Here is a 13,657-nt window from a genome sequence, read left to right as displayed (position 1 = left end):
AGACAGCAGAGCCATAAGACATCTGCCCAGGAGAGCTGCACACAGGGAGTGCAGTCAGCCATAGTGAGTATGAAGGTCAAGCAACAAGCTGGAGGAGTAAAGTCATCTAAGTCCGTTGAAAGAGAAGCCTTAGCTAACAGACACAATCTCTGTGCTTCTTTAAAGTCTGATCCTGCTCATACTTTATAGTTAAGAGACACACCATCCCCACTGGCCTTGGTCCCCTCCAGGTTCCTCTGATCCACCTCGTTGCACCATGACAGATCACGCTTTGGTGACACTGACCATGAGCGATGCCTATGTCAATGATGCCCTGGTCCTGGACTTGTCTTTGAAACAGCACAGGACAGCCAGGAGGATGGGTTTGCTCAGCACTCTTCAAGTCTCGAACTCCATGAGAAAAGTCGTAGAAGCTGTCTTTGATGAAGTCATCATGTTAGAGGTCTTGGACAAGTGGCAATTCTGCTGGGATGTCACATAAGTGACCCCACAGCTGGTCATTTATACAATCTTCCAAATGTGTGTTCATGGGGGCATATACTCTGGTCCTCACAAATATTGATGATCTTTTCAAAAGAGAAGTATTGCCAACATCAATAAGACCCAGGGTGGCCTGAGTCAATTCTGGTGACTGTCAGCCTTCAATTGAACACATAACTAGCAGTTGCTCCTGAGCAAGGTAGTTTTGACGGTGGGGACTGGGACCTACGGAATGCACACCTTAGTGACTGGGCAACCACTGATATCAGGAAGCACATTGGCATTTGTATAACCTGAGCAGCATCTCAGTATACCCACTACCTCCCGACGTTTAGCGTGTGGTTCAAATGCAGAAGTTGTGTCATTCCTCAGTCGAATCAAGCTGTGCAGTTACACTTACAGTCCTCAAACCACAAGTGTCAAGTGTAAATCCTGGGACCCCACTGTGAGCCACCCAAAGCTTCTGAACTTACAGTGGAACTTATACGTGCTCCAATACTATGACCTCGTCAACAATGCCTGCTCCTATCTAGGGTCAGTAGCCTTGCCACGCCTGTCCCTTGCAGGACAGTCTAGCTACACCAAACCATCTGTGTCATCAGAAGAAAGGCATAAGAGGTAGAAACAAGGCTAGGCTGATTACATGGGAGCAGATTCTTAGGAAAACAGCAAGAGAAAACCCTACAAGAGAAGCCATGTTCCCGTGGACACATCCATGACTTGGGTACAGTTCTGACCCTGAGCACGTGAGGCAGTGGTAAAATTCATTACAATTTGTGGTGGTTTGAATATGCCTGGCCCAGGAAGTGGCACTATTAGGAAGTGTGGCTTTGTTGGAGTAGGTGTGGCCTTGTTGGAGGAAGTGTATCTGTGGCCGTGGGCAATGAGACTCTCTCCCTAACCATGTGGGAACCAATCTTCTCCTAGCAGCCTTCAGATGAAGAACTCTCAGCTCCTCCTGTACCATGCCTGCTTGGACTCCTCCATGCTCCTGCCTTGATGATAGTGGACTGAACCTCTGAACCCCAATTAAATGTTGTCCTTATAAAAGTTGTCTTGGTCATGGTATCTATTCACAGCAGTAAAACCCTAAGTATGGCACCTATAGGAGGTCAGTGAGAGCTGGCTTTGAGATTTTATAGCCTGGCCCTGTTTCCACTTCATGTTGTTCTATCTCTATTGCTATCTCTGTTTCTCTGACTATTTCTCTCTCTCTCTCTCTCTCTCTCTCTCTCTCTCTCTCTCTCTCTCTCATATATATACATACATATACATATATATATTTCTGTCTCTATATCTATTTTTCTGTTTCTGATTCTCTTTCTTATATATGTATTTTTCTATCTCTCTGCATTTGATTCTATCACCTCTATATATCTCTATCTCTTTCTTTCTGTCTCTATTTCTGTTTTCCTGTCTTTCTTTGTCTCTAATTCCATCTCTACTTATCTGTCTCTATCTCCCTCCTGTATGTGGATGAAATGGAGTGGGATCTTTGTGCTTCTGACTTCCCGACCTGCCTCATGTCCCTTTTTCCATGCCCTTTCCACCGTGATGGACTCCATCCTTTTGATAATGGAAGACAAAATAAACTATTTCTTCCACAACTTACCTCTGGCTGTAACAGAATGCAGTTAATGCACTCATCCTTGATCGTGTATCCTCAGTCACCTTTGAACTTGTGCAAGGAGATAAGCTGAAGGATGACCTCTTCTCTAGCGCTTCTTCCTGTCTAACTTCCATCTCCATAGACAGAATGTCCAAGCTTGGTACAATCTGTGGACCATGAGCTCCAGTATCCAGCCTTTAGCCTAGATGTGACCCTGTAATAGGTGCTCAATATTAACCTGATGAAGGGGTTTCTCTTAAGGCACAGCATTCCCACTTGTAACTGGGAAATGAGTAAAGAAACTAGGTGCCATTTCGTGTAGGCTCAAAGTGACCTGAATTTGGCTGTTTTTAAATCTTTCTATCTGAACAGAATATCATTTTTATACCATTGTCCATTTTGTTTCTAGTCAAAATATAGCCAGATAATTTTCCTTATTTCTCTCCTCCCTTTCAAATTTGTGGCCTTTTGTTCTTCATTACCCTCACTCCACCCTACCCCACCCCCCAAATACATGTAAATACCAATAAAAATATAAATGCAAGATGCTGAATTCGTTTACCATTGCTTCTCTGTGTATTTTTGAGGCTGACCATTTGAGAGTAACTTTTCTGTGGTGCTCATCTCTGGGAAAGCCTAATTCTTCTTCTCCCTATAGGTTTTAAGTGGCTTTAACTCTTCATCCAGGCATGGTGCTCCATTTGGTTTCCTCCAACCACATTAGCACATCAACTGGTGCTGTCATTGTTTAGATCCTGCTCAGCCATGTCGTTGAGGTTTCATGGCCACAGGCCACTTAATGAATCTAGAAGACACAATTTTCCAGCAGATATCTGGTCCTCTGGATCTTGCAATCTTTGTACTTTTTGTAATGTTTCCCAAGTCCCAGTTATAAGAGTTGTTTCAATGATGTAACAATTGTGGGTGGGTATTCCAAAGACATTTGTTCTCTGAATTTTGTTAGTTGTGGCATTCTGTAATGGCCTCTGCATTGGTTTGTTTTATGTCAACTTGATATAAGTTAAAGCCACTGGAGAGGAGGAAGTGTCCCTTGGAAAAATGCTTCCATAAGACTGTGCTGTAGGCAAGCCTGTAGGACATTTTCTTAATTAGCGACTAATGTGGGAGGGCTCAGTCCATTGTGGGTGGGGCCACCCCTGGGCTGGTGGTCCCAGATTCTATAGGAAAGCAGGCTAAGGAAGCTATGAAGAGCAAGCCAGTAAGCAGCACCCCTCCATGACTTCTCTGCATCAGTTCCTACCTCCAGGTTTTCCCCCTGGTTGAGTTGCTGTCCTGACTTCCTTCAGTGATGAACAGTGATACACAATTGTAAGCCAAATAAAACCTTCCTCCCAAAGTTGCTTTGATCATGGTGTTTCATCACCTCTTTTTTATAAAACAGCTTCTTTGATGAGGACTGAGTACTTACACTTATCTGTACATATCTGGGCATAAGAATAAGGAGTTAGAACTCTGTTAATTATCATACCTATTTAGGAAACTGGCAGTAGTATGTTCTCCTATAAAATTTATGTACGTAGTATCAGACATGATTTCCCTCTTGTTTAACAGGCCTTAAGTCCAATTAGGCAGTTGGTGGTAACTGCCAAGATATAAGTGCCACCGTTACATCTTTAGAGATGCCGTGCTGGTCACTGTTGCGGTCATAGGTATCATAACTTAGTAGGAATGTGGAATTATTTAGGCAGCCTGTGTGGCTGTCCTTAGGGAGGAGTTGTCGGGGCTACATCCTGGTTGATTCTTCCGAGTGCTTTGTCTGAAACATTTGATGTCTTCAGCAATAGAGACCTACCTAGACTTCTGGGAGGGTTGCCAAGGGCAACAGCAATAGTTTGCATTGTTTCAGAAATCTTTTGGACCCTCCTGACCAAGAACTCAGAAGTGGGTCCCTTATGACTAGTACTGGGGTCTTTGTTAGATAGTATATGTCTTTGGGAGAAAATAAAATACTAAATATACAGAAAATCAAATTTGTACACTTACACTGATAGATTTTAATTTATTACATTTTATTTCATATTGATTCATGGTATTTATTTTTTCTTTTACTTCCTAATAAGTGGATATATACTGAAAACAAACCCCTCACATCTTATGTGTTCACACCCAACCCGTTAAAATCATCCGTCCATACATTAACCATGACATGGAGTGCATGTGTAGTTTAACATTTATCAAAAAATGGAAAAAAGAATATTAAAGTAGGTTTCAAAATATTTTTGAAAGAAGTAAATTGTTTATTTAAAAAATTTAAGGAATGAGACGTTCAAGGAAAAAATTTTAACCATGGTCCTAAAGCATCAGTATTTTCAAGAGGAGAAGGAAGAATGCAGGTGAGGAGGGACTGTTTGCTATAGTTTGATGTTAAAAAATTAATTCTCTGTCAAAAAGGTGAGCCTTGCTCTATAATTTCCAAAGGAGACTTCTGTGGGCCCTTATGCACATTGCTGTACACTGGTAGCCTCGGAGACAATAATATTGACAACTAAGTTATGAAGTTAATATTTAACCATTAAAATTCAAATATCTGGGGAGTTAGTGTTTATTTCAAGGTATTTTAGAGATGAAAAATCAGGATGTAACTCTAAAAGAAAATCTAGCATCTTGAAAATAAAGCATCTCACAGATTCGTTCCCCATATTGAAGAGTTCCATTAGTGTGGCATTGTCTGAAGCAATGAGCATTGCCAGCTCTTGACACCTCTGAAGACACAAATCAAGGTGGGACTGGAGATCTTCCCAGCATCCCTGGCGTAGGTGTGAGTGTCCATCACCCCAACTCCTGCCTCCCTCACTGCCATGACTCAGAAGTCTTTACTCTCCACATGCAGAGTTCTGTAAATGCTTTGTTTTCATCTTTTGGACCTTAAAAAACTATACTTAAAGTAATACTATTCGATTTAACTTTTATTTGCTTAGTTTTAAGTGAAAAATTTTTTTTCTAAAATATGCTCATTTCCCCATCTAGATATAAAAAATTCATATTTGCTGTTTTTTTATTATTTCACAGAAACATTGCTTGATAAATTTATTCACTGGAAAAAAAACCAAATAAAGTGGTTAGGGAAAACGATAAAGTGGTTAAGGAGGAATGTTCTTCAGGGTGTGCTCTGGCCTAACATGCCATCCACTGAGTTGTCAACAAGAGAACATCTATCTGTTAATGGAAACATAGACACACGCCTAGTCACTGCAGGTGGGTCACCACCAATAAAGCAAATCAAAGGTTCTACTAATGTCCTGCCCAGTGAACCCAGTGAGCTTTGCTTGACATGGATGACTCAAAGGCAGCTGTTTCACTGAAAATCTCACTGCAGCTTGAATGCTCATTTAAGGAAGCTGCAATCCTGGAGCTCCCTGGAGTTTCAGACAGCTCTGCTGGTCAGAAAGAGTCTCCTATCTTCTCTAGTCTTTACTGCTTTTATAACACTGGAGAAAGAGTGGCCTTGTGAACTGGTAGATTTAGGAATTTCCTGAGGCTTGTGAGTTGTTTACTTGCTAAGTCTTAAAGAACCCCTCATCCAGGACGGAATATTTCAAGTTAGAGCCTGCTGAACCATAAGGAGCCAACTTCCCTCCAGAATGGGCCGTTTCAGCTGGGAGAAAATTGCTATGGAACAATTGCAGTTTCCTTAGCTTACAGCCCTCCCCATCCATCAGCATCCATTTCCCCAGATTTCAGAATGCATAGACTACAGCTTACATCCTTGGAACTAAGGCCTCTTTGCATCCTGCTACATTTAACAGTGGGTCCAGCCTTGTAGAACTGTGCCAACCCAAAGGCCCATGCTCAGAAGCCTCAGTCAGAGAGTTAGGATATAACCAAGTGAAATGACAATGACAAGAAAGGACCCAGACTAGCCAGCAAATATCTTCCTTGGCTAAGGACCCCTTGCAATCATTCCACTGTGTGAGGACACAGATCTCTTGTGCTCTGTTTTACATTGCTACTACAACAAACATAGTGTCTTAAAACAATACAAATACATTGTTTTACAATTCCAAAAGTTTGGAAACCAGCCAAGATTCTAAAGTCCACATATTATACAAACATCATATCACAATCATGCCAGAGTGTGCACTGCTTAAAATTTTTTTATTTTTTACTGGATTTTTAAACCATAAAAGAATAAGCAAAGTATTTGGTATAGAGAAAGTTGTATGGGTTTTTAAAATTAAAGTTGTATATTTCTTTTAAAGTGAATGATATCTCTAAACTCGGTTGTCTGTGTGAACTTGAAATCAAGGTCTATTCTCCTTCGAAAAGTGGAGTTTCAAATGTAAGGGGGGGGGTGTCGATGTTTATTAGCATGCACCTAGGCTTTGTTATTGGTGTAGTCAGAACTGAAAGAGAAGTTAAAAGGCTCACAGTTGCAGTTTCCTCACTATGTGAAAGTGATTGAGAGTTCCCCCCTTTTGTACTGCCTAAAATATCACTTGGGAAAACATCTGGTTGAGAGAAAAAACTCAGGGGACTCCACTGCTTGCTGGCAATCCATGCCCGAGCAAAGGGTTTAAGGACCAGGTCCTTCACTGGTAAAACGCTGATATCATTAGTGTTATTTCCTCAAGATCGTAATTACAAATGAACAATGAAGGAAACTACCAAATCCAAAGCGTGGTGTATGATGAAAAATTGTAAGCCACCGATATTGTCAAAATTTGTATAAAGGTTTCTGGCATTTTTGTTTTAAGATGATAAAATTTGTCATAGCAAAAGACAGAAAGTGGCTGGTATTTATTCTAGATGATAGGCGTTAGGAAGTAGTAATAGCCTGTTCTTTAACTCTGTAATAACTTTTTCTCATGCCTAGGTCGTCCCTGATTTAAGTTTTCGCCGTAAACGAAAGATCTCAATCACGACCACAAGAAGTTGCCACTGACTTCTGTTTTCCTGGGGCAGGGCGACCAAGTCAGACACCAGCGTCAGCGTTAGATCCTTCCCTTTCCCCTCCCGCCCGCAATTTGCGCCCGTAGCCACGCCTCCAACGCGGCAATCCTCCCGATTCGCTTAGCCTTACGAAATTCTCTTTCCGGCGTCGCGCTGACGTCACAAGTCCTGCGCCTCCCGCTCCTCTTCGGGCCTGCGTTCGAACGGAAGGTCGTCCCTGTGACCGACTAGGTAGTTGGAGCAGCTGTCGCCATGTTGTCGGTCGCTGCCCGCTCGGGCCCGTTCGCGCCCGTCCTATCGGCCACGTCCCGCGGGGTGGCGGGAGCGCTGCGGCCCCTGCTGCAAAGCGCGGTGCCCGCCACCTCGGAACCACCGGTTCTGGACGTGAAGCGACCCTTCCTGTGCCGTGAGTCGCTGAGTGGCCAGGCCGCGACCCGTCCTTTGGTGGCCACAGTGGGCCTGAATGGTGAGCCGGCTTCAGGGTGCCCCGATCTCGTTCCCTGCGGCTCCAGGTCCGGGGCGGCGGCAGAGGGCGGTGCGCTGGGATGTGGTGGACTGGCCCCGCAGCGACCTTGGCAGGCCGAGCGCCTCCTCGAGCAGGCGGGCTCACGGTGACGGGATGCCGCTGGGATGCTCCAGGGGCCGCATCCCCCAGGCGTCAGGAACCAGTCTGCACGTCAGTCTGGGTTCCCTCGTCAGGCTGCAGTTGACTTCCTTGATTAACTTTAAGATTGGCCTCCGTCCATCTCGGCTAAGTGACGGAGATTATGTTGGTTACAGTAGTTTGACCTTGGGCAAGTTTCCTCATTGCTATCACAATATTGTAGGGGTGCCGTGAGAGTCTTAGATGAGAGAATTCTATGTAAAACCACTGGTACAGTTTAGACGCTAAGTGTTCAAAATAGAAGTTGCAAGAAAACATGTAGGAAGTTGTCAGTGTACTGGTACCGCCGCTTTTCAGCATCCTGACTCCCCAGCAGCCCCATCCCAATAAACACAAAACCAGCCCTGAGGTCAGTTCCATTGTAGGGGATTAGCAGTGGTTTCAGATACCTGGCTCTCTTGCTTTCATAACCTTAGTTGTGAAGACAAGGCAGATGTAAATGATACTCTTTTTACAGAAAATAGACCACCAGAGGTGAAGTGGCCCACACAGTGGGAATCCATGCAGCATGGTCTCTTCCTAGTTTATCTAAGTCTGCGCTTCACATTCCCTTGTGATTTAAAAGTCTAGAAAGCTTTCTGGCGTCTCCTGAAATATGGGAAGCTGCGCTGGGCTATTCGGTTTCTGCTCCTATAGTTGAGTATTCCAAGTAGAATGAACCTTGATTTCAGGTTCACACAGACAATTGAGTTTAGAACTGCCATTCATTTTAAAAGAATGAAGTTCGCATCCAAACAGCTTTCTCCTCTATACCAAACAAAGTCAGATACTATGATTGTTCAATGTATTACCTACTTGGCACTGTTCGGTGTTGAGTTTATGACCTTTGTACATGTTAATCAAATTTCCTTCTTGGGCAGCTTTTTTTTGTTGTTGTTGTTGTTGTTCTTTTTTTCGGAGCTGGGGACCGAACCCAGGGCCTTGCGCTTCCTAGGTAAGCGCTCTACCACTGAGCTAAATCCCCAGCCCCGGCAGCTTTTAACTCTGCATTCATTCTCATTCTGTCTCTGTCTCTCGTTGAGGCAGGGTCTCATTATGTATCCTGGGCTGTGCCCAGACTTAAGATCTTCCTGACTGTCTTCCAAGAGTCATCATGGTTAGCTTTCCCTGCAGATCCCCACTGGGTTTGCTGCATATCTGTTTTTAGCCTTTAACCTTAGTTCCAGGTCAGATTAAAAATTTTTACTTTCGCTGATATCTTTGTGTCATTACAGCGTGTTGACACTTTCCATTCTATTGTTGAGACTTCTGGACTTGATTTTAAGGGGTAGAATAGCTCTTTAATTTTTGTCTCCCAGTTTCAGATTTTGTATACGTTTGATCCAAGATATTTGGTGAAGGAGCACTAGTGGGTCTTGGAAAAACTTTTCAGGACAGAAACGTAATAAGCTAACTTGCTCTAGGTCTGTTTGGGTTGGGGGATCAGTAGGTGAGAAATGAGGGAGGAGAAAATTGCAGAGGTGAAAAGCAACCAGCTGAATGAAAGGCTTCTGATAAAAATTGGTAGCGTGCCTGCTTCATGAAAGCCTTTTCCAAACCAGTGTAGAAACAAAGCCAAAACCTTTTCTGAAAGCACACTTTACATTGTAGCTTAATTGCACATTAAAATCCCTGTGGGTGGCTATGGAAAGATAGGTAGTGACAAATGGGTGGATTAGATTGGAGGTGTGTGGAGGAGAAAGTCTGCATTGTGGTAGCCATCTCTTTCATGCAGATTTCATGCAGATGCTCTACAACTACAAAAAGTTTACATGCCTTAGATTTCCTTTATTTTGAGGTGATATTTCAATAACTGCTCATGCATCCGGGTGGAATTAAGCATCTTGCTTAATATAACTTGTGCAAATTACATAGAAAATGACTTTTGAAACAATTTCCTAAAGGTTCCTTGGTTGGTAATGGTGATATGTAGCTTGCTGTAGAGAGAACAGTCGATAACTGGATTTCTTTTGTCACCAAAGCTCTTGCGAACGGGTCATTCTGTGTAGTGTTTTTAGTTACCTTGTGTTGTTAGGAGGTGGTGGTTGCGGGTCCTGTTGAATATGGACTGTGAACTTGGCTCCTTTCTGTTTTAGGTAGGCAACAAATTTTTTTAGTGTAATTCCAGGTATTGTCCTGGGGAAGTAATTCTACTTGATTCCAAATGCCAGTTTGCACCATCACATTGATATTAGGTAGATTAATAAAAAATTTTAACATCCTTCCTTTTTTCCCTAAAAAAGTAAATGTTGTAGTAGTTCTTAAAACATACATTTTGCAAAGATACATATTTTCATATATAATCATTATATTTATTATTTTGTGAGGAAATTTACTTTCTAAACATAGTTAAAGAATCATGCCAGTAAGTTCATTCTTTTTGTCAGCTATTTACAAATGTCAGGAGAGAGAGGATATGCCACTTCTGTAAGCAGTAAATATTGTTAAATGTTTTTACATTTCTCACAAACATTTGACCCATTTTATGACCTCCAGGAAAAGTGCCCTACTCAAAGAGTCTACAGTATGAAAAGGAAAGTTTTTATGTATATATAGTCATGGTTACTCTACTGAAGGGGGAGATATATGAAAGTCACCTCTTTTTGTCCTTATTAAACTTAATAATTACTTTGCAGATTTTATTGAGTGCTGCTGCCTGTTCTGATAGCTGTCATTCTTTGATACTAGAGGCTTTCTTTGAAGATAAAGTTATATCAATTTATGTCCTGGAATCTAAAATTAAGAACCCTTAAGTTTTCTATAAAGTATACCAACAAATCACAGGAGGCTTATTGTCTTGTCATTAGTATGTTGTGAACTTTAGGAGTTTTTGCAGAAAGCACTTAGCAGAGATACAAGGCTAGGCCTTTGCTTTAAGATGGTCACACAGCAACTTGTTAGGTGAACTAAGTGTAATTTGTGTGGTTGGATAGTCTGTCCAAGCAATTGTTTTTATTTATTTATTTATTTTTTAACTTAAATGTCTGTTTATTGTCTTATTTGCCATTGTAACTCAAAAGTCTTTGCTGATGTGTACCCCCTTCAGGACATACTTTTAATCATTTTTTTTAAACCTGTTTGTCTTGCAGTTCCTGCTTCTGTTCGTTATTCCCACACAGACATCAAGGTGCCCGACTTCTCTGACTATCGCCGTGCTGAAGTTCTAGATAGCACAAAATCTTCTAAAGAGAGCAGTGAGGCTAGAAAAGGCTTCTCTTACTTGGTAACTGCAACTACTACTGTGGGCGTTGCATACGCTGCAAAAAATGCAGTCTCCCAGTTTGTTTCCAGCATGAGTGCTTCTGCAGATGTACTGGCCATGTCGAAGATCGAGATCAAGTTGTCTGATATTCCAGAGGGGAAGAACATGGCTTTTAAATGGAGAGGCAAACCTCTGTTTGTGCGCCATAGAACCAAGAAGGAGATCGACCAGGAAGCTGCAGTTGAAGTGTCCCAGTTAAGGGACCCACAGCATGATTTAGAGCGTGTAAAGAAGCCTGAATGGGTTATTCTGATCGGTGTCTGTACTCATCTTGGTTGTGTACCCATTGCAAACGCAGGAGATTTTGGTGGCTACTATTGCCCCTGCCATGGGTCACACTATGATGCTTCTGGCAGGATCAGGAAGGGCCCTGCACCTCTCAACCTGGAAGTACCTACCTATGAGTTCACCAGTGATGATGTAGTTGTTGTGGGTTAGACACTTGGACTCAGGGCCTAGGTTTCTTTCAGTCTTCATGTCCCCTCAGAAGAGTTGAGAGTAAGCCTTGTGTACTTCTAGGTTGGTTGATTTAAAATATTTAAGAATTGTTAATAATTATTGGCAAACATTAATGTGAAGTAATTGAATTCACTGTTAAATATTATCAAGCATTAGCATAATAAAACCACTGTTGAACATCATTAAATTCAGTCACAGACTGGAAAGGTGCAATGTCTTTGATAGTGAATTCTAATAAAACATTACAGATTGTTGTACAACATAGTTGTGAAATCTATAATTGGAGTTGTCATTATCTAAATTTCTTTTCATATCTTGGACTTGAGAAAAGGTGGAGACATCATTTTCTACTTCAAAATGGATGGGGAAATCATTTTTGATAACTAATATTTTTCTGCGTTGATATTAAACTTTTCACAACTATGGAAGTATTAGTATTTTATTGAAATATTTTCATTTTTAAAGCCTGGATTTTACTCTCTAGCCAAACTGGCCTCAAACTTGAAATCGTCCTCTGCTTCTAAGTATAGGACGACAGGCATGTGCCATCACTTCTAGTTCTTAAGTTTTCCCCAAACCAGAACTTAACAGGACTGCCTCGAAAGCCTAGACAAGACAAGGAAGGAGAACACAAATTCAAAATAGTCTACTCAAAAGGTGAACATTCCCGATATTTTGTGTATAGTGTCACAACAATTTTATAGAGATGTGTTCACGGGTCTTTCTTGATAAGAATTCTGTCCCCTGTGCAAAACCACATGAGACTTTTCTCCATGTGGTAAAGGAGAGGAAGCAGCTCAGGAGACTGCAGTTCCCACAAACAACTCAGCACAGCCATCTGCTCTCATGGAATCTATAAAGCATTCGATTGGAAGGGAGAGTCTTCAGGTAAAACATAAAAATCTCAGAGTATCGTAAATGCTGGCTGTGAAAGTCCTCAGATCTGCCTTTAGCCAAGCTTTCTATTGTCTAGTTTTTTTTTTTTTTTTTTTTTTTTTTGCATTTGGTGTGCCCCAAACCCCTTGTGTTTGTCCATGACAGAGGCCTGTCCTGTCTTCAGTTTGTTGAACCAGCCTTCAGTTTTGCTTGTGAGTCTCCTAGCAAGCAGTAATCATGCTGACAGATTTGTAGTGAATTTTAGTAAAAACAAGTAGAATCATCCTTTTATGTCACAAGTGTTAAACACCCCCAAAACACACCGATTATTTAGCCTAATCATGTTAATAAACAAGCGTTAGTCACGCTGCCTATAGTCTGTTGATGTTGGAAAGTTCTTTATCCATCTTGGAAGTCTTAGTTTTGACAGTTTTCAAAACAGATTATTAGTGGTCTCATCAAAGGTGTCCATATTAATTCTGATCACATCAGAGGAAAGGGTTGTCTTGCTCTCATATATGTTCCACGTGCCCATTTAAATGTTTCCAAGTTGCTTCAGTGGGGTACTCCAACACCTGTATAGTCTGTCCGGAAGCTGGGCCCATTACCTGCTGAGAACCCAGGACAGTGATGCACTGTAGGACTGAAACCATCAGTGCTGTGTGGTAAGCCTGGATTTCTATCTAGTAGCCCTTGGGGATCTACTACATATTTATAGACTTGGTTTTGAATAAATGATTGTATATAAATAATTAGAAACCCAAAAGAACAGCACTTTGACTTAGGGGACCTGAGACCCCACTTTGATTTAGAGACACTAGGAGGAAAAGAGGTGCATAGGATTTTTGCCTCCAGCTTTCATATAGCCATCGTTGGACTATCTGTATCATGTAAGCCAACCAAGTTAATTCTTTTTGTAACATATATTCTCTCTACTGATTAGATTCTATAGAACGCTGTCTAATGCAGGGTGGAAGGATGTGTTTTACTTCGTTTTCTAAGAATTGCAGTCCCTTGTGAGAAAAAAAAAAGAGTACTTACAGAGCAGCATGGCATGTACCATTTCAACGGCAAACATGATGCCGTGCGTATAAAATGCGCTCAGAGGCTCATGTGTTTGAATCCTTGGTCTGAATTGGGTAGCTGTAACCTACCTGAAGGTGGGCCCTGGCTGATGAAACGTAACGTCGAGCCTCAGTCATGGTAATCGCTGCCCTCTGCTTTCTGCTCTGCTGTCCTGTGCACACACTTGTCGCCGTGGACTGAGCTGCTCCAGTTGGCTCCAGCTTCCATGTTGTTTGCACGTTTGTGACAGGATCTAGGCATCCTGAGGTAGGTCATTATGGTGCTTCTTGGTGTAGAGACCATATCTCACCTTGTGGGTGTGTGCTTGGATCTTTGTCAGGTTGTGGGTCAG

General features: G+C 42.0%; 1 protein-coding gene and 1 pseudogene across 1 annotated transcript; both read left to right on the top strand.

Annotated features, from left to right (window-relative positions):
- The first annotated feature begins 256 nt into the window (after window positions 1-256).
- Window positions 257-815, top strand: LOC116883221 (annotated as a pseudogene).
- Window positions 816-7,153: 6,338 nt separating this feature from the next.
- On the top strand, window positions 7,154-11,792 carry LOC116883471 (cytochrome b-c1 complex subunit Rieske, mitochondrial). Its single transcript, XM_032884623.1, has 2 exons — window positions 7,154-7,466; window positions 10,733-11,792. The coding sequence occupies exons 1-2, from the start codon at window positions 7,253-7,255 to the stop codon at window positions 11,341-11,343; spliced, it is 825 nt and encodes a 274-aa protein (XP_032740514.1). The 5' UTR covers window positions 7,154-7,252; the 3' UTR covers window positions 11,344-11,792.
- The last annotated feature ends 1,865 nt before the right edge of the window (window positions 11,793-13,657 follow it).

This window comes from Rattus rattus, chromosome 14, assembly GCF_011064425.1.
Source record: "Rattus rattus isolate New Zealand chromosome 14, Rrattus_CSIRO_v1, whole genome shotgun sequence".
NCBI classification, from domain to species: domain Eukaryota; kingdom Metazoa; phylum Chordata; class Mammalia; order Rodentia; family Muridae; genus Rattus; species Rattus rattus.
This window is presented reverse-complemented; position numbering and strand designations above follow the sequence as displayed.